Here is a 26,613-nt window from a genome sequence, read left to right on the forward strand (position 1 = left end):
TTTTGAAGCATAGTTATAAAGGTCTTCTACTCCTAGATTTCGAAGGACATCTCCCCTATTTTCATTTGCTATTTATATCGTTTCACTTTTTGCATTTAGATGTCCTTAAAACTTAAATCAAATCACATGACACTCCTGCCTAAAATCTTCCGTGACTTCCCACTGCATTCAGGATACAATCCATGACCTCTCCATGGCCTGAGAGTCGAGTCCGCTACAGCCACGCTTCCCCTCACTATCCCCACTCCTCAGTCCAGGAACACCAACGTGCCAAGCTCTCTTCCGCCTCAGGCTTTTGCAGGGCTGTTCCTCTAGCTGGAATGCACTCCCTCCTCCCCTTCACCCAGATGGCCCTTCTACCCTGTGGGTCGGTTCAATGCTCTCTCTGCAGAGCTGTCCCTTGGTCCCCTCTAGCACAGGCCAGCCTCACCCATCACATTTTCTGTATCTACTCTCTTCACATCACTTATACTAACCTCAGTTTACCCATCTGTATCCAGGTTTCTGCTCCCCTGTACTGTGCCCACTGCACCCCAAAACACAGCTCAGTGCTAGTCTGCTCGATTCCTATAGGCACCACCCCACATAATGCTCTTGTCTGTGACAGAGCCAGTCTGAAGCCTTGGGGTGCAAGGACACTAAGGCAGAGGCCAGGGAAGCACTCACACCTGGACTTCAGGGACCAGGTGCCCAGGGCCACGGGTAGTCTGTTAGGTCTGGGCTGCCCTTCATGAACTCCCCCGAGGCCACATCTCACTTTTCCAGGTTCCTGGCTTCTCAAACACCTCCTGCTCTATTATGCAATACAGTTGGGCTCCTGTACAGACAGGTGGGGTTGGCTCTCTGAAAAGGACAGAGAGGCCTACTTAACTGCCACCTCCGGGTAGGTAAACTGAGTCCTAAAAGGTCAGGTCAGTAAGCCGGAGTCCCCCAGCCAGTGACTCTGGGAGACCAAGTCAATTAACCCTTTCTGCAGCCTATCCACATCACGGCAGCACTGGCCTAAAGCCCAGGGTCCCGTGGTGCCAACCGTGGTCCTGGCAGCATCCTCCATGCACAAGACTTAGAAGGCAAGACACTCCCTTCCTCCTACTGCCTAAACAGACAATCAAACCCATCCAATAGATTTACAATGGCAGCCACAAATGGAATTTAATGTTTCCTGGTAACCACATCAACAAAAGTGAAAAGCAACTGACAGAATTACTTTAATATATTTTTCTTAACCTAATATATTCAAATTATCGTCACTTCAGTATGTAATCAATATAAAACATAATTAGGTCTTTCCATTTTTCTAAGTCTTCGAAATATGGTGCGGATGGCACACCTACTGCCCCTCTCAACTCAGACTAGACACGTTCCATGTGCGTAGCTGCCAGAAGGAGCAACGGCCGCCCCGTTGGCCAGCGGCGCAGCCCAGACGCGCAGATCCCTTGCACACCCCTGGGCGGTAGCTGGGTCGGCCCGGGGTCCGGTCTCAGGGGAAGTGGCATGGGCGTGGCCACAGAAGTAGCCCCGCCCCTCACAGCCCCGGGCAGCGGCCGGATGCGGCCGGCGGAACCCGGCGTTCGCACTGCCGACGAGGGCCGCTCACCTCGCCACCGCCTCCACGGAGCCGGCGATCGCCGCGCCGCCGTCCTCGCCGCCGTCGTACAGCACGCCCGAGATGTCGAGCAGCACCCCGTGCACGCCCGCCAGCCGCTCGCCCCACTCGGCCATTGCGCCCGGCCGCGCGCCTGTCCCGGCGCGTACCAGCTGGCGATAGAAGCCGCGACCGCGCTGGCCGTGCAGGGACGCCTGGGAAATGTAGTGCGGAAGGGCGGGGCCGCCGGGGACTCGGGCGCGAACCCGGGACCGCCAGGCACTAACTCGGAACCTCCGGGCGCGAAGGCGAAGTGGCACGGCGCCTATCGACTCGCGGATCATGCACCCCCCGATATGGGAACCTTGTACCCAGGAGATCAGTGGACAAAGGGCAGGAAAAACAGAAAACAAGCTCCTGGGAAATTGTCAACCTCCCTAAAATTGAGAGCAATTAATTTGAGACAAGGAGGCACCTGTAAAACGAAAGATTAAAGAGGACAGATAAGATCAGTGCTTCATTGGTGTTTTCGTCCTGGTCACAGAGTGTGACAGCGCTAAAAGCAGTGGAGATAGTTGGACCCATTGACCCAACAATCCCACGCCTGGTGAGCAATGCTAAGGAAATGATTGTAAAGACCACCACCGCAGTGTCAGCTGTAAAGCCAAAACAAGCTGGAAGAAAAGTAAGTGTTCAAGAACAAGAAGTGTTCCAAAAATTATAACACGGCTACTGAAAGAACTATTATGCCATCAAAAATGAAGACTAGGTAATATCCTGGAAAGTGCTCCCAACATGATATGAAAAGGCAGAATACAAAATTATATATAGACCTCAGCTCTGCAGAAATAAGGATGCATAGGAATAGGGCTGGGAAGAAAATGGAAATGTTGCAGTTGTTCTAGGCCAGTAAGATTTGGGATGAATTTTTACATTCCATGTAATGTTATATTGTTTTTGCAATAAACAAAAATTGATACAAAAAGGGAAGAATTTCCTTGTTTGCTCCTCTGAACGTTCCAAGTATTTACATTGAAACTTGAAAAAAAATTGACGTCTGGCCTGACTTAGCTTTGAGGTTTCAAAAGAAGACCATATTAGGATGGCCACTTCATTTCATATTCTTGATTCACAGATAGGATGAAGTATTCATCAGAATTTTAGAACTTAAACACAGTTCAGTGAAATTGTGTATATCTTGTTGAGAAGTTTACTGGGGGCACTGTGTACTTTGTTGATAATACAGGAAAAATATAAAATGTAGTTCCTGTCCTTTGGGGAGTTACAGCCTGACTGGGGAGGAAAGAATATTAGACCTTATATTGGCCAGGGTTCTTAATTGCAGACCATAGAAACTACTCCCGTTAACAGAAGGCATTAGGGAATGTACAGATTTCTAAGGGGGTCTGGGGAGCTATGGGCCACACCGTTATGAGAAACACACAACTGCATTGTTCCAGCAGGACTTCTGCCCTATCATTTGGCATTTGGCTCCTAAGATGCCAGGGATCTGAAAATACAGCCCTCAAAGAACCAGCTCTGCCCACTACTGTGCTCTCTAAGATTCTCCCTATGTGCAGCTAACCACGTCTAGCTCAGTGGAACCTAGCCAACCTGCAAAGGAGTCTGGGAAATGTTTTTAGCCTTCTAGATTCTGTAGTACAGGAGCTGAGTGAGTCCATCTGGAGAGTCCACCACAAACATCATGGTCCATACACATGTACTGAACCACTCTGTGGGCTCAGTGGGCTTCAGGGCACAGAGGACTTCAGCGTGATCTTTGCCTTTGAGTGAAGACTGGGCAGAGAATACACCTTTAAGGCTGTGGAACAAGTGCCAATGAATGACACAGACACAGCCAAGAGCTGTGAGCCATGGAGGTCAGCAGTGGTTTCTAAGCAGAGGGACAGCCCAAATGGACTCTGAAGAATGGCTGGGCTTGAGCTTCATGCCAAGGAAGGGGAGGACAAAGGGAGCCTGCACATAGCTCCCCCTCTCCCACTAGCTGTGCATGACCTTGGGCAAATCACTTTCTGTGTCTAGGATTATGGTAGACGAATAGCGGTCCCTTAAAGATGTCCACATCCTACTCCACAGAACCTGTGAATGTGTTACCTTGCATGGCAAAAGGGACTTTGTAGATGTGATTAGTTAAGGATCTTGAAATGGAGGGATTATCCTGGATTGTCCAAGTGGGCTCAGTATAATCACAAGAGTCGTTACAAGGGAAAGAGGGAAGCAGGCGAGTCAGAGTCAAAGAAGGAGACGTGGCAATACAAGCAGAAGGGAGAGAGAGAGACGTGAAAATGCTACGCTGCTAACTTAGAAACAAAGGGGCCATGAGCCAAGAAATGCAGGCCCTTCTTAGAAACTGGAAAAGGCAAAGAAATGGGTTCTCTGCTAGAGCTCCAGAAGGAACACAGCCCTGCTGAAGTCTTGATTTTAGGGCATCTTATCTCTTGTTTTAAGCCACAAAATTTGAGGTGATTTGTTACAGCAGCCATAGGACATGAGTTCAGGGAACCAGGTCTGTCACCCCAAGAATGACATGTTGGTCCAGGGCAACAAGCCTCTGAGTGTGGGCCACTCATGGGCTCAGACCTCACCCAAATGTCCACAATCTTCCTTTGGATGTAATGGGTGAAGGGCATGGTATAAATTAGAGTTGCATCTGCCTTCATGTGACAGACCCACCTGTAGTCGCACAACCAAACCGAGTTACTTTTTCTCATATATTAGGAAGCCAAAAGGAAGGCAGTCCTGGGCAGGCACCACAGCTCCCAGGACCATCAGGACACAGGCTCCTGCCATCTTTCGACTCCATCATCCTTAGCGTGAGGCTCTCACCCTCATGCTCTCCAGGTGCCTGCGGCATTTCAGGCAAGAAGGCGAAGGAAAAGGGGAAAGGGGCTGTGACAGCTGAGTCTTGCCCTTTATACCAGGAGAACAAAGGTTTTGGGGAATTTTGAAGTAATAGACTCTTATCTTTTGGGCCAGAGGTCATCAAGTGGCACATTCACACTGAGTCTGTGGGGGTGGGGGCGCATATTTCAACAGAGCTTTAGGTCTGTTACATTTCCGATGACAAATCTATGAATCATATCTTGAATTTCAGCTCAAATATGAATCCATCCAGTCCTCTATTGCTATGGTGGCTGAATGTATAATCCTCCCAGATTTGTGTGTATTAGCTAGGACTCTGGTTGCCACTGACAGAAACCCAATTTTAAATGGCTTAAATTTAAAAGGAATTTATTGGCTTCTATAACCAGATAGCCTAGCAATTGATGGCTGGTTGTAAGGCCAGAAGGGTGGCATTCTGGGCTCCCTGACTCCGTTTCTTGGCTGCGCTCCTTCTGTGGGTTGACTTCCTTCTCTCCCGGCGTAGCGTGGTTTTCTCCAGGCAGCCTGGAGAGGGCTGCGGCAGTTCCAAGCCACGAGTCCCTGGTAAACCACGTGGTGAAGAACACTTCCTCGGCTTGGTCTGACGGTTCCAGAAAGAAATCTGACTGGCCCTCTGGTGTCAGAGCCCTCAGTTCCTGGTCTGTGTTCATAGGGAAGTGGTACTGTGATGATCCAGGCTGGCTCAGGCGCCCTACCAGGGCTGGGGAGGGGCACTTGTACATACTCTGCATGGCCACATGAATGAAGAGAAGCCCCCCAGCATAAAGCAAGGCACTGTTACAGGAGTGCTATGGTCGCATAGTTGTCCCCACAAAATTCCTATGTTAGAATCTTACCCCTTAAGGTAATGGCATTAGGAGGTGGGGCCTGGAAGCAATTAAGTTATGAGGGTGGAGCTTTCATGTATGGTATTAGCATCCTTATAAGAGACCCCAGAGAGTCCCCTCATCCCTTCCACCATGTACAACACAGAAGTCAGCCATCTGCAACCCAGAAGAGGGCCCTCATCAGAACCCAACCCTGCTGGGACCCTGATCTTGGACTTTCAGACCCCACAACTGTGAGAAATAAATATCCTTGTTTTATGAGCCACCTGGTCTGTGATATTTTGTCATAGCAGCCTATACAGAGAAAGAAGAGACCCTGTGCAGGCAGAATAGCAGGTGCTCACTACCCACAGGGACCTTTGCTCTTATTAAAGGCTGTCTCCCCTGGAAGGAGAGACCAGACCAAGTGAGGCCTAGGTGGGCCAAGAGGTCTGTCTTACTGAGATGGGCCACAGTGGCAAAAACCGGGAGCCATTGGTCTAGAAGCAATGTGTGCATTAGAATCACCCGCAGGGCTTATTAAAACAGGTTTGGATTCAGGGGGGCATGGACCTTAGAACCTGCATTTCTTATAGGCTCCCAGGCAATGCTGATGCTGCTGGTCTCTGGAGCTAGATGGGTATTTCTCAGGTTTTAGGGTACATGTCAGTTATCCGGGGTACCTTATTAAAATACATATTCTAATTCACTAGGTTTCGGGCAAACTTGAGGCTTTTGCATTTCTATCAAGCTCTTAGGTAGGCCAATGCCGCTTGTCCACAGGCCATACTTTAAGCATGAGGATCTAAATTTTAAACTCTAGAATGACCTGTCTTGTCTCTAGCAGCTCTGATATTCTATGATCCTGTGATAAGTTTTGTTTTTCCTAAAAAGAGACCCCTGTGCTGAGGAACAGCAGGTTCAAGACATTGTCCAGATGTCTGCATTTTGCTGATAAAGGTGCCGATCGTCCAGCTTGTGAATGGTCCTCCTTGTTTGCTTCCTCCCTCCTGCCTGCTGCTGCTTGGCCTGGTCTCCTAGCAGACGATGAGGGGAGGCGCAGGTAACAACTGGGGCAAAGGTTTGTGGGAGAGGACACAGTAGGTGATGCTTACCCGGGATTTTCATATTTCTTTGGGCTCTCTGGCCATGGACTGGGGAGTTAGCAATTTTGAATAAATGTGTTGAATTATTAGGATCTGGCTTTAGTCCATCAGCACACTCACATGAGGTACTTTTTATTGAAGAGACTATTTATAAAGTTGTGGGAAGGGGTAAGGGAAAGCAGCGAGGACTTTGTACTCAGAGACTAGCAACAGTGGGACCTTAACCATTCCTGACCTGAGGATACTGCCCACAGATGCCCAAGCCCCGAAGCTGCAGGACCTTTGGCCTTCAGTAGAGGACTGTGGCCATTGCTAACCTATAGCTGGGTGGAGCGGGAGTACAGGGTCTCTCCTCCCATCTCTTCTACCCTGAGGTTTTCTTTTGCAAAGAGCATGACTTCCCAGCATGGATGGCCCACTTAAAAGCTTAAGTTTGTTTCACAAATGCATGAGATTTCCCCTAAGGAGATCAGATCCATTATGAACCCAAATCCTTAGCTAAATAGTCCTGGGCCCTATTGTTATTTTCCACCTAGCCTGTACCACCTATTAAGGTGCAACATTTCCAACCCATCTTCATGAGATTATGGAGCTTTGGGTTTATGCTGTTGGGCGACCATTTACTCCTTTCAAATGCCAGGGTGTTGCTGGGCACAAAGACAAATGGTATGTGAGCCCTGACTTTAGGTCTTTATCCCATACTTGGTGATAAAGGCTGTGCCATGTGGCATTCCTTGACTCTGGCTAACTGAATTCCAAAATGGGAGGGGGTAAGGATGGAGTTGGGAAGTTTCCAAAACAATCTGCAGAATCCAAGTAAATTCTGGAAAACCAGACCTTAGACAACCAGAACCATCAACAAGCAGGGTAGGAAAGAGCAGATGATTTCTTCCAGGCATTGCTGCCAGGATCACAGCCCCAAACCAGGGTCACTCTGCTCGGATTCCCAGGGGAGAGAGACCCTGACTCTTCCTCCAGGAGCCCACTCCTGCCCTGTGGCCAAGAGAGGGCAGGGCCCTTGCTTGGTGGACCCACCACCACCACATATAAGGGAGAAGTGAGGTGGGGAGATCTGAGCAACGGCAAGCCATCGAACCAGAAAGGGGTGAGGATGCCGATCAGCCAAAAGTAAGAGATGTCCACCCAGGCTGGATGTGAGCTTGGGGGCCTGTGGGAAGGAGCGCCAGGTCAGCCTGGGCAAATCAGGGGTGGCTTCACAGAAGAAGCAACACTGGAACAGAGGAGACAGGAAGATAAAAGGAGGTCCCCAGGTAGGCTCAGGATAGTGAGGGCATTGCTGGAATGACACACACAGATGCCAGAGCACCTCTGCCCAGGGCTCCTCTATTATTAGCATTAGAGCCCCTCTCAGGGTGTGATGATTAACTTTACACATCAACTTGTCTGGGCCCCAGGGTGCCCAGATATTTGATCAAACATTATTCTGGGTGTGTATATGATGGTATTTTGGGATGAGATTAACATTTTGATTGGCACACTCAGTAAAGCAGATTGCCCTCCCGGGGGGGTGGACCTCCTCCAATCAGTTGAAGATCCAAATAGAACAAAAGGGCTCACCCTCCTCCAAGTCAGAAAGAGTTCTTCCTGCCTGACCACCTTTGAACTGGGACAAGAGCTTTCTTTCCTGCCTTCAAACTCAAACTGAAACATCAGCTCTTCCTGGAGGCTTGGGCCTGCCAGCATGCAGACTAGAACGACACCATTGGCTCTCCTGGGTCTCTGACTTACAGACTCACTCAGCAAATTCTGTAACTTACCAGCCTGGATAATTACAAGAGCCAATTCCTTACAAACAAACAAACGATTTTTATCTCTAGCTCTATCTCCACACATCCTATTGGTCTTGTTGTTCCCTTGGAAAACCCTGACTAATAGGGGTGGTGCACATCAGAGTGAGAAGAATTGTAAGGACGCAGAGGGGCTCCCAGGGAACCCAGGATAAACTCAGGAAGGGAACTCAGGCAGCAGCTGGTGCCCACCCAGCTGTCGGTGTCTCTTGCGGATTCTCCGCTCTGTTCTGCATGCCTGTTCTGCTCTCCCAGCTCTTGCTGAGTATCTACTTCCTCATAACTTCCATGCTCATGTGGCCCCTCAAGAGCCACCTCCATTTTTATTGCCCATTGAGCTCAAGCACCCACCACTGGCAAGAAATGCCCCTGGGTCTTAATCCAACCCCTGGGCTACAGACCTGACTGGTCCTGCTCACCTGGTTTTGCTGACTGCTTGACGCAGCCCGGGAATAGGCCAGTCCATGGATCAGGTGTCCCTCCACCTGGCCCACTGCCCACTCACTGGGACCCAGGGGTCAGACAGAGTGTCTGAGAAGGTGATATGCATGGGCAGGGGACGCACACACATCTCACATGGAACATCACCTGTCTGGGGACCGGGACTGCACAGGCAGTGGGCTGGGTTCTGAAGAATCTTGCATTTGGGGCTAAGGCATTCAGTCTTCACCCCAGGGACCACAGCGGCCATGGAAACAGCATGAACAGTGAATAAGTGAGCTCACTTGGCACGTGTAGAGCTGAGTTTGGCAAACTCATGACCCATGGTTGTGTTACTGATGGCCTATTTCTCAATATTTTGAATTGGTTGCCAGCATTTAAAACTTTGGAGATGGCACATGAGAATCCAGATTTCCAACGTGGAGATCTGGCTGTGCTGATCAGTCTCGCCGCAAGGTCCCCAGCCACCACGCGGAGTAGCAAGCAGCATCCCTTGACACGGAACTCCAGCCAGCACTCCGGCCCACCAGGCTTCACTCCTTTAGGCCACAGGCTGGCCTTCAGAAGGCTGGGGAGTTTACACACCCATGTGAAGTGAAAAGCCTGCAGAGGCGGCAAGGCCAGAGGCATGGAAATCAGGGAAAAGAAGACAAGGCATGAAATTTGGGCACAGATGTGGGGACAAAGGGTGTTGACACCCACCTCACAGGAGACACCCTAGGAATGATGGATCATACTCATCACACATACACCAATGTGCTCGGTGTACATGCAAAGTCTCCTTGCTTCCTTGTCTTTATTCTGCACATCTTTGGTATAGTATTAACATGACATTTGATGCTCACGGTTATAAAGAGACCAGACTGCATTTGTGTACCTGCTCTTTCTGGCCCTGTCCTTCCCCAATTCTCTCCTTATATGTCCTCAGCTTGTCACTTGGCATTTTTACCCCATTCCCTTTCTTCCAATGACATGTCTCTACTTTTCCAGCCTAGCACAGTTTGGCCTGCCTGGCAATTCCCTTCTCTTGGGTTTCTCCTGGGAATATCCTAAAATGTTAGAAAACACAATGTTAAGAGCTTCCAAAACAGGATCCCCAGACCTGCACCACAGCATCCTCCCAGGCAGTGCTGGGCTCTGGTATTTTCTGGGAGATCCTCTTACACACCCCAGCCACATGTGTAACTTTGAAGGAAAGCCATTTAATAAATGTCTGCAATTAGATTTCACCCTGGGGCAGGAATGTGATTACTTTGGTAAGAACCTTACCGAATGGGGGCTCCGAAATATCACTACTGGGGTTCAGATCTCAGTTTTACCACTTCCTAGTTCTGGAGTCATGGGTAACAAGATACTCAAGCTCTCTAAGCATAGTTTTCTCAAGTACAAATTGAGGAGAATTATTTTGACTATGTCGTGGAGTCATGGAGAGGGTTAAATGCAATGACCCAAAGTAATAAAAAGCTGGACTAAGTGCCTGGTCCAGAGCTAGTGCCCAAAAAGGAACAGCTATTATTGTTAATACCAATTATCAGAAGCAATTAACGTGTATTCTACTTACCAACCCCTGTTGCTTTATCACCTTCTTTGATGCTTCCTCAACAATTCTAAGACACGGAAGTTGATTGCTTTTTAACCAGCTGATTTCCAAGAAGAGAGACTAATGTCTTAATGCAAAATATGTCGAGTAAGCATTTTTATTTTGGTTGCCTTTGGGGAAGGGTGGGAAGGCTACACTTTGAGCTTTTGCAAATCAAAGTCGCAGAGGTGGGTTTTTTTAAAAGGAGTACTTGCCTTGCTTGGCAGCCAGAGTTCAAAGCCCTGGTGGGGAAAGGTAAATGCTAGGCTTTAATTGTAAATGAACTCTCCAGCAGCAAGGGGTATAGAGTCAAGTAAACATCTAACAACTGATTCTGCTGCTATCAGTAATCTTTTAAAATCCAGAGCCTTCCCCCTCCCATTCTGTAGACAGATTTGAATTGAAGTAGTACATCTTAAGGAAAGCTGACTGAGGTCATGAGTAAAGGGGTTACTCACAGGGCTATCCCCACAATTGACTTCTCCCTCTTTGTCACCAAGCTGGGCCTTATGAAGCTGTCTCTTTGGCAGTATGTCCTATTCCATGGGCTGGCCCAAACTGCAGGGTCTTACCTAAAGAATTTAAGTTTATTTCACTTCAGGAACGTAAGATGTTTATCACAGGTGCTTTGACATGGCTCTTCATATTGTCTCCCTATGCATAAACAGCAAATTCTTTCCATATTAACACTGCTCAAGGCTTGGGCAGCAGCCCGAAATTGTGCTGGAATTATAGGCCACTTTGTTTGTGGAATGGCTTGGGGAAGCTTGGCACCATTGATTTGCATCAGTGCCTCCGAAATAGCCTTTGCCTTCTCCTTAAAGATACTATCTAAACTGTGAAATTCATTAAATAGCCCCAGAAATGGATCAGGTTATTTAACACAACATCCCTAATGGCGCAATATCTCAGCTGTCTGCACTGATAGTGAACATTGTCTTGGATAGTGTTATCAGCCCAGGACACCCGCTATGAATATTGATCCCAAGCTTGTTACAGCCATCACTTGCCATCAGGACAGGTCAGGGTTGGAACCCACCTAGCATCAAAGCAATTTAAAGACAGCACTCAGGCAGAATTTTAATGCCCACGCTGAAGAAACAAATCAACTGCATGCACAGAGGGAAGGTGGCTTGCTGGTTATGGATATATTTTTACATAGAAATACCTCGGAGATAAATACGTGTATGAGGCCAAACTGCACCTACAGGAGGTCTCACTGCTTCCTGGTCATTTACAAAGCAGGTGGCCTGAAAAACAATTCCTTAAGGCCCCCCTTCCCTCACCAAATTGAAGAATTTACCCTGTTATTTGGGTGGGGGATTTCTCTTTAAGTTGAATGATAAGAGGGAGCATTTTCTATTCCTTCAATGTTGATGGGAGACTGTTTCTTTTGTATCATCCATTTCCTGAGGCCAAATCTATAACCGTTGCACTGAACACACACACACGAGAAATGTAGAAAAAAAATAAAGGGCACGAAAAATAAAAAATAACTAAAAGAAGTTCTTAAGATTCAGTCTTAAAGAAGATAACCTTTATGTGTTCTTGACTTTCTTTCCAATTTATTGCTTCTTTTCTGTGTTTAACACCTGTGGACCTTAAAGAAAAGATGATTTCTATCACTGAAACAAAAATTTTGAAGGCAGTTTATAAAGTGAAATGAAAACGACCCTGTTCGGGGCCGCTCTTGGCTGTCTGCAGCCTTCCCTGTCCCTCTGGTTTGGGATATGGGGTGCCCTCTGGAATTCCAGCCCACCTTCCTGTGATAACGGCTTCAAGGTTTCTTACGGGAGAGTAGGTGGAGGGCCCATGGAAGCCACAGTATGTCCACTTGGGAGCTACCTTAGGGAGATCTATTTCTACCCTGAAGAATGGAAACATGAAAAAATGTGAACATGGGTGGAAAGAAATAAAAGGGGCCTAGGAGGAGGGCGAAAGAAAAGGAAGATTTAAAAACAAGTGAGGACGAGGTGGGAAAGTTGTTGAAACTGAAAGCTAAGTAGTCTGTGCAGTTAGGTTCTCTCATTGGCAATCCAGGTTCCTGGGTGCCGCTGTTGAGTGATAGGGCTGCCGCCTTTTCTTTGGTCTCCACAGGGCAGGCCTTCCCTCGGGTGGGAGTGGTCCAGTGGGCTTGGGCAGGGCACTCACTTTGAAGGCACAATCCATCTTCACTGTAAGACTGCAGCAGGCTTGAATTTCGGCAGCGCTTTCAAGTCCACTGGGGAATACGGGGGCCGCCTCTGGGCGGGGCCCAGGGTTTGAATGAGAAAAGCTACAAGGAGCTGCTGGCTCTTGAGGCCTTCTCTTCAATAGCAGACAGGATTAGCTGCCCCCGCCCCACTTTAATGAGAAGGTTTCTCCTCTTTCTACTCTTACCTTCTTGGACAATATTAATTGCCAAGTCATTGTTTGGAAACCCCATGGGGTCAGAGAAGAAAGGAACAGCTGAGTTAGAAGTGGTTCTGGCAGAGCGGTAGGAGAAGCCTCAGAATCTGCTGCCAGGATAAGATGCTTAGTGCTCACAGACTGCTCCCCAAGGGACAAAGGAAAAAGAAGATTAAGAAGGTCCTAGATAGGGGAAGCTTCCCCAGGGACTGAGGCTCACTATTCCTTGGGTCTTGGTGGGGCAGAGAGGGCCATTTAAATCATCTGTTCCATGACCTTAAATTCAAACCAGACAAGCATCTTTTAACCTTCCTCATCTTGGGGCGGGAAGGGCATGGGGGGTGGGGGTGGTCAATGATGCAGTCTGATTCCCACAGACCAAATTCCTGTTGCAAGTGATTGAACCTGTGACTGTAAAGAAGGTCTGAAGGGCATTAAGGGTTGTGCTTGGCATCTCAGCAAGTCAGGGCAGCTCCACCCCCATCTGGCTCACCTGCCTTCACCAGGGCATCTCACCTGGCTCTGTGCCTGGGACCCGCCAAGATGTCCAAAGCGAGGCAGCACCTTGACATCTCTGCCAACCCCTGCTGCACTCTGACCCAGCTCACTCCAGGGTGGAAGGGGAAGCCTCAGACACGGCAGGATTTTCTTCCTCCATGTCTGAGGGAACAGGATGAACCGAAAAGGGTACGAGTCCGAGAGAAAAAGCCCTGGGTTCGAATCGAGCCTGCCACCAATCAACAGTGGCCCCAGCAATCCACTTCCTAGCTTTGAACCCCAATTTCCTCATCTTTAAAAAGGGGATAATAGTCTTACTAGGAAACGTCCACCCCACAGGGATGTTCAGAGAATCAAATGAGATCGTGCAAACCCAAAGGCTTTGTAGCTGCAAATTTTGAAAAGGAGAGATTTTAAATTCGAGATGACCGGGTCTGAGGCCATCACTGTGATTCACGGGCGGGAAAGGAGATATGCTGAATGTTGCCTTGAAGTAATCAACGCTGGCCTCAATTGCATCCCCAATTCAGGGGCGCGTGCACTGGGGAAAAAGCGCAAGCCCAAGCTCAAATCACGCTTTGTGTGTCTGTGTGTCTGTGTTTGCGGGGTCCCCCGGACGAGAGCGTCCCGCCCTCCCTCGCTCGCTCACACCCGGAGTCCCAGTGGGTTGTGCGGGGGCGCGCGGAACAAGCGGCGCTGTCCGGGCGGGCGCGCGCACCGGCCGCGTAGAGGCTCCCCCGTGGCGAGGCGAGGAGCCTCGGCGCGGGGCCGGGCAGTCTCTGGGCTGCTGCGAGCGCGCCCAGTACGTGGCGGGGGCCTGGGTCGTGCGAGTGCCAATCCGTGCGCAGCCCCCCGGAGGCTCTCTCCCGGCCCCGCCTCCGCATCACCCTCCCCAGCCTCTCTTGGCCGCCCGGGTCCTCCCACCGGCTGGAGAGCTGCGGCCCAGGCACTGCCCCAGGCAAGCCCCCAGCGCGGCCATCCCGGAGCTCGCGCCGCCGGCCTCCGGCCCGCAGCCGGCGGGCATGCTGGCATGGCAGGACGGCGGGGCCAAGGCGGCTCCCTCCCACCACAAGATCTCCTTCTCTGTCCTGGACATCCTGGACCCGCAGAAATTCACCCGCGCTGCGCTCCCGGCCGTGCGCCCTGCTCCCCGGGAAGCCAAGAAAAGTTTGGCAGAGGGCGAGGCGGAGAAGGACGCCAGTCCGGGGGATCCGGCCCAGCAGCGAGAGACTCCTGGTAAGGATGCCAGGCGGCCTCCGGCCCCGGGAAGCCCCAGCCCAGATGACGCGAAGGGGAGGTGGGGGCAGTCAGGGGCCGGGTTTAGGGCCTTTAGTGGCGCCTTCCCCAGAGGGAGAAGGCGCACAAGACGAAGTGCGAAGTGTTGCCCCCGTCACGGAATTGAATTGAGGCAGAAAAGAGGCCCTCAGCTCCCTGGATCAGAGGTTTGCCTACCAAAGCCCTTCCTCGCTCACCGCCAAGTGAGTAAAGCACCACCGCTCAGATTTGCTCGCAGTGGAAACTAACACCCAGCGCCTACCTGATCCAGGCTCATTCACTTATCCGTCATTTTTGCGCCCGCCACGTGCCATGACCTAAGCTAGAGACTGGCAAAAAAAGCCATGAAAAACTTAGGGACCTGTGAGGTAGACAGCGTCATGAATATCGCCCCCATTTTACGGATGAGGCTACTGAGGCAAAATCATGTGCCGGAGACTTAGGAGCGAGGTCAGGTTTAGGCTCCCAGGTGCCCACTTGCAGCCATTCAGAGACACCTGCATAGACTCCACTGTCCCACCTGCCTCCTCTCCCCAGATCCAGCTGTTGACCGGGGCTGGGGACAGGAATGGGGTGGGGGTGACGGGACGCTTTGGTCCTTTCCAAAATCTTTTGACTTACTCCTAACTCTGGCGGACACCTGATGAGGGGTCCAGGAGAGTTTGTGTCTGGAAGAAAGGACAAAAGACGGCCAACACGTACCGGGTGGGACCCGGGCACGAGGTTCCCAGGAGGGACGCTGGGGGTCAGGGGCACAGGTCCTGGAGAGGCTGGAGGCTGCGCAGGCCCTCCAACCCGTGCCTCCCCTCCCCAATTTTGGCGGCGATTGTCTCAGGCTGGGGCGCCTCTGGCGGCTGCGCTCGGGCCCGGGCTGTCCGCCTGGTGATTGTTTGGATCTCCCCTCGGAGGGGCCGTGCTCCCCTCCCCCCACGCCCATGATCGATATTCTATTACTGGAGCCTGCATATCTCCTGCCCGCAGCTTGCAGGTACCGACTTCAAACCCCCTTTCCCTGACTGATCCTAATATTGTTCGATTAAAACTTACCTTTAATAGATGACATCTATCGATCTGGCCCCGCACAAATCTGAAACTCTATTAACACGGCAGGATAGAGAAGATGGGAAAGGGAATTTTACTTTAAAAGGGGAGGGAGAGAGAGCGAAGCTTAATAACTTCTTTTTTAATTGCTAGGAGTTCCAGCCCAAAATAGGCTTCTCGGGACTGGGGAGACACAGCCCCAAAGGCATTTGACATCTGAATGTCTTAATGTACAGTGATCCTACCCTGCCCCCCCTACCCATAAGGTTGTCCAATAAGGTCATTATTTTTTTTCTTAACGTGGGTGTCATTCATTCATTCATTCATTCATTCATTCATTCATTCATTCATTCATTCATAATACATTTCTTGGACTCCTGCCAAGTGGCAGATGAGTTTAGGGCAAGGAGACCCTGCACCCCTAAACCCCAACTCCAGGGAAGGGCTTGCAGGGATGGGGAGTGTGGGAAACGCGAGGCCAGAGAGCCGCAGGGGTTGGGGGCCGCGTTGGGGGGCTGAGCTGCGTGCTGGGGGAAGACGAGGACGTCTGGGGACTGGGACAGGCCGGGTCATTCCAGGCTTCTGGTCACCGCGCCCTTCTCCCCTAGATGTTGTGGACCGAGGCGTGGGCGCGGCGTCCCCCCTGGAAGGCTTGGAGGCAGAGATGGCAGAAGAGGAGGAGGAGGAAGCGGAGGATGCCGGGCGGCGGCGGCGACAGCAGGAACGGGCAGCGGGCCTACTGGCGGACCCGGCGCGCTCCCCCGGGTCGCAGGCGGCGGCGTTGGCGGCCAGGGAGCGCGGCGCGGGCGGCCCCGCGGGGTCCCCAGGCTCCCCGCGGCCCCGGCGCCAGCGCGCCGAGCCCCGCTGCGCCAAGCCCCGGCGCGCGCGCACCGCCTTCACCTACGAGCAGCTGGTGGCCCTGGAGAACAAGTTCCGAGCCACGCGCTACCTGTCGGTGTGCGAGCGCTTGAACCTCGCGCTGTCGCTCAGCCTCACTGAGACGCAGGTCAAAATCTGGTTCCAGAACCGCAGGACCAAGTGGAAGAAGCAGAACCCCGGAGCCGACGGCGCGGCCCAAGCGGCGGGCGGCGCGCCCCCACCGGGGGCAGCGGCAGGGGCCGGGGGCGGGGGCGGCACGGGGGGCAGTCCCGGCCCGCCAGGCCCTGGCGCGCTGCCCTTCCAGAGTTTCCCCTCGTACTCGACGGCTAACGTTCTCTTCCCGGCCGCCGCCTCCTTCCCGCCGACGGCCGCTGCCGCGGGGGCGCCTTTTGCACCCTTCCTGGGACCCTCCTACCTGACCCCTTTCTATGCCCCGCACCTCTGAACCCGGAGCCCCTCCGGGCCTCACTTGTTGACTCACGGACTCACGCGAGATCGGTGGCGTCGTGTGGTCCCCACCCCACCAAGGGGCGCCGACGCGCAGGGGCCGCCCCCTCCCGGTGCGCGGCTGTCTGCGCGCCTCCTGGCCTCCAGCTGCGGGGAGGCGCCGCCAGAGGGCGGGGAGAGGCCGCCTGCTGCCTCCCGCCGCGCCGACTCGCTGCGTCCACGCGGGCCGAGAGGGTCAAGGATCTGCCATCTGTGAAGGTGTCCGGAGACTGAGGCTGTCCTCAGGTCTTCCCGCTTCTGGACCTGGCTCTTCACTTTGGGTCAGGCTTAGCTCAGTTCAAGGGCTCCTTTTAAGAGTCTGGGTGTTCCGCGCGGGGTTAACAAAGCTGCGGGGATGGACACGCGAGGGCGCCAGGATCTCCTACCCGCCATCCGCGCACACCTGGGACGGAATCTTCAAAGATTTTAGCTCACTCAGAGGGTAAGGAGATTTTCCTTTTCATAGCTGATTGTTTACCTTTTCATACTCGACCACTGGCCCAAACCCAGCGATTCCTCCGTATACTGAACAGAGCTGGGGAGGGCTGGGTCCAGGAGCACACACTGCCGCTGTGAAAGGGACTATTTTTTAAATCCGTAAAACTACATTTTTAGATCTTTACTTAAGATTCCGACTTGAACACAGTTTTTGTTCCCAACAGACTCCCCCACAGGTTATTCCTGAGAGAATGGGTACCTTATTTTCCTGAGAAGACCAGAGGTTTGTACTAGGAAGTGTTAAGAGCTGTGCAGCGAAACTTACTTGCTAAAGTGGACACGGTTCTACTACACCCCAAGTTTTGAGAGCAGCTTTGAGAAACCAGGCAATGGCCCCAAGTGCATAAAAATGAAACTGAAGTGACCATTGGCTCAACAAAAACCTTGAAGTCTATGCATGAGACTGCTTATTTGTATTTGTAGTATTTGATACTCTGAAACCTGAGTCCTGGCTTCTACTGTATCTGTCCCAGCAATTCCTGGGCTCCTAAAGAGAGAACAAAGGAGACAGAGTTAGCTCCTCCAGCACATGCTACAGTCAGGAATTGGACTATTTTTTAAAAACACAAACTCAACATTTTTAGAGCTGCATTAAGATTCTGACGAAAGCAATTCTTGTTCTAAACAGACTCACCATGATGGTGAACAAGCATCAGGTTGTAAGGAGCTATGAAAGAAATGATTCTTGGGGTGTAAAACCCTATTGTGGAAGCAAAAAACCACATTCACAGTGGATTCAACGGACTGAATTTAATGTAAGGACATTCTTTCAAACTGCTGCTTTTACTGTCTCCCTTTAAAAATTAGCTCTTCTGTAGAATTCTTGCTAGCTGTGTTGGGAATACTCTTCTTTAGTTTTCTGTGTGATATGGGTTGTAGCCACTAACTCAGAAACCCAGATGTTCCTAACAAGGTCATGTGTATTTCATTCTCACAGAGAAATGATCTGGTTACTTGAGGCCTGCTGATGTCTATATGGCTACCATAATATTTCTTGCTGTTTCTTGAAAGCCTGTGCCATTAGTTGTTACATTTAATGATCAATGGCGTCTTAGAAAGTAAAAGCACACCATTCGGTATTATGAACACATGATATTATTATAATCTTGAAAATCTAGTTCTGTTATTTTAAGGAATGACAGAAAATATTTCCCCCCTCTCCGAAATTAAAGGAAGACTTCATATTCATTTGATTCTCATAAGATTTGGGAATATGTATTATTTAACTATGTATTTACTAATTAGACTCTTTCCCTTCTAAAGAAGAAATGTGTCCTGAAACGAATTGTAACTTTCTAAAAGGTAATTGGTGCCAGATGAGATTAAGTGCAGTTTCTGTAATAGAGAACATTTTATTCACTTCACATGTTGATAAACATTCCCTTGATAACTAGTCCTTGGTTTCTCAAAAGCAACTTTTCAAGTGTCAGGAATAGGGAATTCAAGCACACCGAGGCAAGATCAGCAACCAAGAAACCGAATTTCTGTAAGATGTGGGAAACATTTCATTGCTCTCAGGTACCAGAATGTCAGAAGACTCCAGATGGAGAGAGGAACTAGGGAGGGAGGCAGGAAGCTTGTCTGTAGACTCGCAAGGAGTGCTCTAATTCCTGCCCTGGTTTCTACACATTGTAGCAAAGTAATGCTCCAAGTGGGGGACTTTGGACTTCAGCTGCTTTAAGGGCCCCGGGGCCTTCCAACCAAATCCTTGGACTCAACTTACTGATGTGTTTGCCTAATAAAATTCTTTTTGTAATGATTTCTCATTTAATTATTTTTTGCTCTCTATTAGCAAAGCTTTTAACTTATTTCATAATTATCCAAGGTTGTATATATGTATCCCTTTCACCCCACCAGCTAGCACTCACATATAGAGGATATTTCTACGCTAATATCACTTTCTTATGCTATCCTTTTCAGACCCATGTTAGGTAACATACAGTGTCTACACTTGCAGGCAGTATAGACAAAGATACATGTAGGGCCATTTCCATAGCAAAAGGAAAAGCATACTTACAGAATTTTTATTAGGGGCTACAAATTAAATCAGCACATACCTGCCAGATTTAGAACAATAACTGCTTAGCCTTACTTAACAAATTCTTAATACCCCATAAAAAGCCTGGTAGATAACTTTTCAGACATGGGCCATCCACTAATGATAGGTTTCTGATGTTAAAAATGACCGTATTAGATCCCATGTACTACTTGAAACCATGTATCCAAGGAGCTTTATATTTAAGAGAGTGAGTGGACAGCATTTCTTATATTGTGAGACCCACTTCCATTTTATGGACACAGATCAGTTTGTACTATGTTTGTATTTTTAGAAATAACTCTTGAGAACCTACTTAACCAGCTTTTAAATTATGAGTAGGCTAACCTGAGAAATTCTTCAAAAAAAACTAAGTATACTTTAAAACATAATTCCACCTTAAGGTCAGTTGAAGAGAAGCATCTAAGAGTTTAAGAAGTGGAAAGACACAGTCAGGGAAAGGGAAACAGGAAGTGCCCCTGTCCGCCTCTAGCTGGAGGAAAGATCTGGAGGAGCCCGTCTTGGAGACACAGGGAGGGGCACTGCTGGGTGTCAGCCAAAGAAAGCCTGGTTACCCCACCTAACCTTTCCTGGTTCCCTTGGGTTGTGATTGTCTAGGAATATAGGTGAGACCCCTGGCTTTTTCAGTGGCTAGGTTCAAAGCCACTCCCATCCCTTAGCTGTGGATATGTGAGCCTGGCAATTTCCCCAGGGCTTTGGGCCTCGGCTTCCTCACCATAGTGCCTAGCTCAGAAGATGAGAGGGAGGACTCTAGAGAGTATATGGGGAAGTGCCTAGCTTTGCATCTGGCACAAGGAAGGTAGTTATTTTTTCCAGTTGCAGCTGGTAAGGATATAAAAGATGTACCTAGCCCCACCACCTCACCTCATTCACGACATTTTTATTGCAATATAATGAACAGAAAACAGAATATATCAGAAATACACAACTTGGTGCATTTTTATAGATGGAATATACCTTCAGCATCAGCACCCAGATCAAGAAACAGAACATTAGAGACCCCAGGGCCCCCTGTGTCCCTTCCAATAACCATCTTCCCAAGGGTAACTACTATCCTGACTTCTAACAGTACAGATTGGTTGTGCCTAGTTCTTTTTTTTTTTAATTACAGAAATGGAATCCTGCAGTGTGTACTCCTTTATGCATTTTCATCCTTGTTGCCGTGTATAGTCCTAGATTATTCATTCCTCTTACCTCTTACTGTTGGCATATTACTGTGTATACATGCCACAACTTATGTATCTATTCTACTGTTGATGGGTAACCAAATACTCTGGATATCTTGATTAAACAGTCTTATACACATCTTTTGGTAAGTATGTCTTCCTATTTCCATTGGTATTCTATCCAGGACTGGGGCCCCTGGGTATGTGCATGTCTAACTTTAGCAGATATAGCCAGTTTTCCAGCATGGTTGTATCAGTTTATATTCCCACCCACAAGGAATGAGAGTTTCAGGTGTTGCACATCCTCCCAGCCTTAGCATTGATCACCTCTTCACTCCTTGGTTCTGGAGGGTCTGTAGTAAGTATCATGTAGTGGTTTTAACTTTTGTTTCCTGCTGAGTAATGATGTTGGCTACCTCTCCATATGCCTGTTGGCCGTTTGGGGATCTGTTTTGGTGAAGTGCCTGGTTGAATCTTCTGCCCACTGGTTAACCCCCTCGTTTACTGGTAAAATAAACCGAATCTTAGAGAGGAGGTGACCCAAGGTCACCCACACTACCTAAGAAACTGAGGCTCAGTGAGTTTATGTGACTTGCCTAAGGTCACACAGCTAGTAGGAACAGAGCAGTGCCTGAAGCCTGGGCCTAATAACTCCAGGGTGATTTAAATTGTACATGGGACTACTAATCATGTAAAATATTTGGTAAAAAAAAATTTTTTTTTTAATGATTTGAGAGCTGTGGGCATTTTGTAGTCGCAAGCGTGAGCATGGGACAGAAAGGATAGTCCATTACCCGCCCTTCCCCCTCCTCCCTTTCTGCTGCAATTATGTATTGAGTATTGAGTGCCTATTCTATGCCAACAGCTATTTTGGATGATGGGAATTTATTAAGGCAAATGGGGTCCTAGGCACAGGGAAGATTGCAGATTGTGCATTCCCTTCCTTTGCTGTGTTCATGGTGGTTTGTGGAACAAAAAAGAGGACCACCCTTTATTTCCTCTCTACCACTTACTAGCTCTGCAATCCGAGGCTAGTTTCTTAACATTTCTAAGCCTCTGCGAGGCACAGAGTATGCTCTTGATAAATGGTAAAGCTCTTCCTGCCAATGTATAAACTGGCTTATTTAGGTACCCACGAGGTTTGGAACTGGGCCTCAAAGGGGGCACTGCATTGTAAATAAACTGCTCTCCCAGGCAGCTGCTAATCACACAATGGTCCTCCTTTGCAAGATTTCCCCAGGAACATTGGGAGCAGGAGATGACCGCCCACACAGAAGACTGAGTGGACAATCTTGTAAAATTACTTCTTTTACAAAATCGATATCCTTTTTGTCACCCGTTTTCTTTTGCATGTAGTTAATACATTTACCAAAGGGGCTGATGCTCTCTTTGTTTCTCAATATGCAGATCCTAAGGTGGAAGGGGCTGGATGTGGGAGAAATTTAGAGTGCTTTCAGAAGTCTAAACTCAGGAGGTCTCAAATTACCACAAATGTGCAGGAAGGTTTTCAAGTAACTGTTAAAAAGCTGGTTTATTCCCTTTTTGAAAGTTCCATTCTTTCAATAATGCCCTTTTTTCTAATGGGTTCTAGTTTTGCATAAGAAGGCTCTTTTTGGCATATCTTCATGGCTGACCAAATTACTTTAAGTTCTCAGGAATTCAGGATAGTTAATTCCTATAAATATCTCTATAGGGAGAATAAAACTAACCAACTCGTTGATCCTAAAAAGCCCCACTTACACTTGATAATGTGGATGAATGTAGTAACTACAATGTCGCTCATATGAAACCTTCATAATATTGCATATCAACGATACCTTAATGAAAAAAAAAAAGCCCCACTTACTAAGCAAGATTTTGATGGAATCTTTGTCAGGACTTCAAAATTCAAGTAGATCTCTCATTTAAAATGAGCATCCTTCCATATAAGTCAATTCAGGGATATTGGTAAACAAATAGTAGCAAATAGCCAGTATTGTGGAAATACCACAAAGACACCATGTCTTGTGTGGTAAGTTCACAAGCTGGCTTAATAAAAATACCTTACATGTGAATCACACTTATAAATCTTTCAACACACTTTAAGTCTAAGTTTTTTTTTTAAATTATGGAAAACATACATAAAATTTACTATTTTAAACATTTGAAAGTGCTCGATTTAGTGGCCTTAAGTACCTTCACAGTGTTGTACAGCCACCCCCCTCTCTCGTTACAGGTCTTTTTCAAGCAAAAACCCTGAGCCCATTATGGTTACTATCCTGCTTCCCTCCTGTCTCACTCCCAGAAGCCCCTCATCTGCTTTCTTTGTGGGTTTGGCTACTTCGGATATTTCTTCTAAATGGGATCGCACAGTATGTGGCCTTTCGAGCCTGGCTTCTTTCACATGTGATGTTTTCAAGGTTCATCCATATTGTAACATGTGTTAGAATTTCATTGCTTTTTAATGGCTATCTAGTAGCCCATTTCATGGATAGACCACATTTTGTTTATCCATTCATCTGATGATGGACGTTTAGGTTGTTTTGGGGCTACTGGGAGTAGTACTGCTATGAGCATTCGTGTACAAGGTTTTGTTTGGATGCCTGTCTTTAATTCATTTGGACACATAACTAGGAGTGGAGTTGCTGGGTCATATGATAATTCTATATTTAATTTGTTGAACACCTGACAAACTGTTTTCTCCAGCTGCTGCACCCCCTTATGTCTCTACCCACAAAGTATGAGGGTTCCAGTTTCTCCACATGCTTACCAAAACTTTTGTTATTGTTATTATTGTTGTAAAATGAAAACCAATATAGTAGGTGTGAAGTAGCATCTCACTGTGGTTTTGATTTGACTAATGATATTGACACACACATCTTTTCATGTGTTTGTTGGCCATTTGCATACTATCTTCTTTGGAGAAGTGCCCATTCAAATCCTTTGTTCATTTTTCATTTGGGTTATATGTCTTTTTGTTGTTGAATTTTAATTATTCTTTATATATTCAAAACACTTATATCCCCTCTCCCCCATTTCTTTTGTACATTAGAATAAATATATACTCCAGACTCCATCCTCTCTTTGCACAAATACTGGGCACAGCAGTGTGCCAGGTGCCACCCTAAGGCACTGGAAATGCAACACAAAGACCCTGGCTGGACATGAGGAGCAGCTCAGGTGAGTGAAAGTCACAGACAGGAGTGCAGTTGTAGAAACTGCAACAGAGTGTAGAAAATGCCATGGCCTTCTCGTCTGCTCTTTCTGTATGAAGAAACACTCTCCTTAGTGCTTACGGAATTTGGAATTCAGTCTGCAAATAAATATTCTACCAATCTCACCTCTGCCTTTCTATACAGTTCTGGTTTGTTCTAGAAAGGTCTTGCTAGGCATTTATACCTCCCAGGGTGTGGCGAAACATTATTAGCATAGAAGTTAATGGTATTACCAAGAGGCTCAAAAGACAGAGTTGCTTGTTTTCCTGAGCTGAACCATCATTGCTTCTTCCCCTTTATAAAGTCGTTAGCTCCATCACGGCTTTCTGAAATAGGTAGAACCACCGTCAGTGGTTTAGGGAAATCTATTCCTTCCCAGTAGCAAGGTTTATGGAGTATAAACCCATGTGATTGGATCTGCCAGCTGCTTTCCAAATTTTCTTTCCACTCTAGAAGCAAAACTACTATGTTTGAATTACAACTTCATGGCAGGACAGATATAGGATGATTTCTCCTGTCTCTCTCTTTGGAAGTGTAAATATTTAGCAAACACACCTGCCGAATCGAATCAGAGCCCACATAATCCCTCTTGGCTTGATGTATGTCAAGCCCTGTGTCCCTGGGGTGCGCTGGAGAGAAGACAGACCGCACCCCTGCCTTCTAGTCTGTCCACATGTCTCGGGCAGCGTCTTCAGCTCTTTTGATCTCATACCTTTCAGAATAAAAAAGTAGTGAGCCTGCATCCTAGATGATACGTATTTCTTTAAATTACGTATGTATACTACAACACTGGTAGATCATTTACATTGCAAAATAAAAAAATACACTTAAAAGGATAAGATTATAAAAGATGAGTAGAATTTCTAGCATTTTCTTCCTGCACATCCCTATTTCATCTTAAGCCTTCTTGCCACTTTTCTGGAAATTTGTGTCCTGGCGGGGTGAATGCTGACACACTGCTTTTCTCAGCCCAGGAGGCCAGATCCTCTCGCAGATGAGGCTTCACCGTACCACCTACCACATTTTGTATGGTGTATTCTTTTTTCACCTGGGAGAGTCTCTCCCGCCAATTCATCCATATGTCTTGTGGATCTTTTATCTCTCACACTGGAATATGTTGGTATTCAACCAATTGCTGTTACTTGACTGAAATATGTTTTCACTTTTGGGTCAGTCTAATTTTGCTTTATTCTTTGGTGTTCAGGGGTAGTTGTGTTTTTCCACAATTTTTTCAGAAATTTCAATGACAATGTGACAAAATTCCATTTTAATGAAGAAGCTGTTTATAACTTTTGCATGGCCATAGAAGTAATTCTTTTCCTTCCAGTTGTCACAGATGGATAAGATCATCATGCATGTGGATGTCCCAGCAATGGAACACTGCTCTTAGGTTTTCTAAGTACCTCAATTTCTGTACTATCTCCTTGCAGAGAGGGACCCCAGTCTATGGACCAACCACACAGCAAGCAGCCTGCTTTCTTCTCCCCTGAGCCTCAGATTTAGATGTCTAGGCCTTGAAATTGGAAATGGAGGCCAGTCTTGTGACCCAGTGAGACAGGGACGGTGGGTGTAGTCAGAGTAGGGTGAGGGCCTCCGGGAAAAGCAGGGTGGAATAGTTACAGTCAGGGCAATGTAACAATGGGCAAAGAAGTCCCCATTGAAACTCTGTTAAGCCTTATGCAAAGTCAAGGTCACACTAATTCTCTAGGGAAAGATACCTAAGAATATAGACATCTTCAGTGAGATCAGTTAAAGGTCAAAAGGCCAGGAGCAACTTGGCCTGGAATGTTTGAGTGTTCTGCAAGGGTATCAGCATAACCCGTGACCCTGCTGTCAGCCCTGGCAATCAGACTATGACCCAGCCCACCTTGAGGACAGGGCAGGTGATGCAAGTCCACACCCCTAAGTTTTTTTCATGTTCTTGAAAAATCCTCAACTGCCTATAAAACCCCCTAGACAGCGCACCGCCCCGGCCTCTCTTGTCCCCCTCCTGGTGTGAGCCAGGAGCTCTATTCTCTCATTTTATCTCTAAATAAAAGCCCGTACCTTGCTCTCCTACCTTGAGTGTTTGTGAAGCTCATTCTTCAGCTTCGTGAACAAGAACCCCGGCATCACCAGCAATCCCACGTCTAGGACTTTATCCTTCAGATAGACCTATATGAAATGTCAGAGATGAGGTCATCTGTTATGACACTGTTTGTAATAGCATAAGATTGGAAATAGTCTAAGTGGGGCCATTAGTGCAGCTTTGAACAAAAGAACAATCTCTCCACCTAGACACCGAGGGAGCTCCTGGGCATGTTAAGGGGCAAGGTACAAAGAGCACGTGACCCTGTTCTGTCTGGTGTTATAAAGTGGAGAAAATAATGACATGTGTTTGTATTTGCTCCTTTTTGCATGAAGAATCAACCGAGCGTAAACAAGAAGCTGATGCAAAGGGGTGCCCTGGTGGGGGGTGCCAAGTGCCCTTGGCTGGATGGGGTTGGGGCAGGAGGAAGATTCTCCGCGTGTGCCTGTCCATTTGCCTTGATTTGTAAATGAAGCAAATGTACAGACTGTTTGCAAAACAAGAAGTTGCTTGAGTGAGAAAGGGTCAGGGAGGAAAGTAGTTCTACAGGGTTACAAAAAAAAGGAAGGCAGGGAGGGAGGAGGGACGGAGGGCGAGCAAACTAGATACTTCATGTAATGGAAGTTTTTAAGCTGAGTGACACTTCTGTCAGCAATTAAAACAACAAAAAAGTTGCCTTTTCTAAGTAAAATGGACTCCAGTAGATCCCAGCGATAAAACATTGTTGCCTTTTTAATCAACACTTTTCCAGTTAAGTATCTGATTTAGGTTTTAGTAGAAAACTGTAGAAGTGGGAAGATTCAGGTCCAGATGATAATCATGAAGACTTGCAAAG

At 48.0% G+C, this 26,613-nt stretch overlaps 2 protein-coding genes across 2 annotated transcripts in view; one reads left to right on the forward strand and one right to left on the reverse strand.

Moving 5' to 3' along the window:
* Positions 1-1,946, reverse strand: part of LHPP (phospholysine phosphohistidine inorganic pyrophosphate phosphatase) — a 117,316-nt gene extending 115,370 nt beyond the window's left edge. The window contains exon 1 of the mRNA XM_017647901.3: positions 1,598-1,946. Coding sequence (XP_017503390.2) covers positions 1,598-1,929 — 332 coding nt within the window. The 5' untranslated portion in view covers positions 1,930-1,946. The remainder of the gene's footprint in view (positions 1-1,597) is intronic.
* Positions 1,947-14,137: 12,191 nt separating this feature from the next.
* NKX1-2 (NK1 homeobox 2) lies at positions 14,138-16,755 on the forward strand. The gene is made up of 2 exons (XM_037010959.2): positions 14,138-14,351; positions 16,040-16,755. Exons 1-2 carry the CDS (start codon positions 14,138-14,140, stop codon positions 16,753-16,755), a joined length of 930 nt encoding a protein of 309 aa, XP_036866854.1.
* Positions 16,756-26,613: the final 9,858 nt, after the last annotated feature.

Source organism: Manis javanica, chromosome 7, assembly GCF_040802235.1.
Source record: "Manis javanica isolate MJ-LG chromosome 7, MJ_LKY, whole genome shotgun sequence".
Classification (NCBI taxonomy): domain Eukaryota; kingdom Metazoa; phylum Chordata; class Mammalia; order Pholidota; family Manidae; genus Manis; species Manis javanica.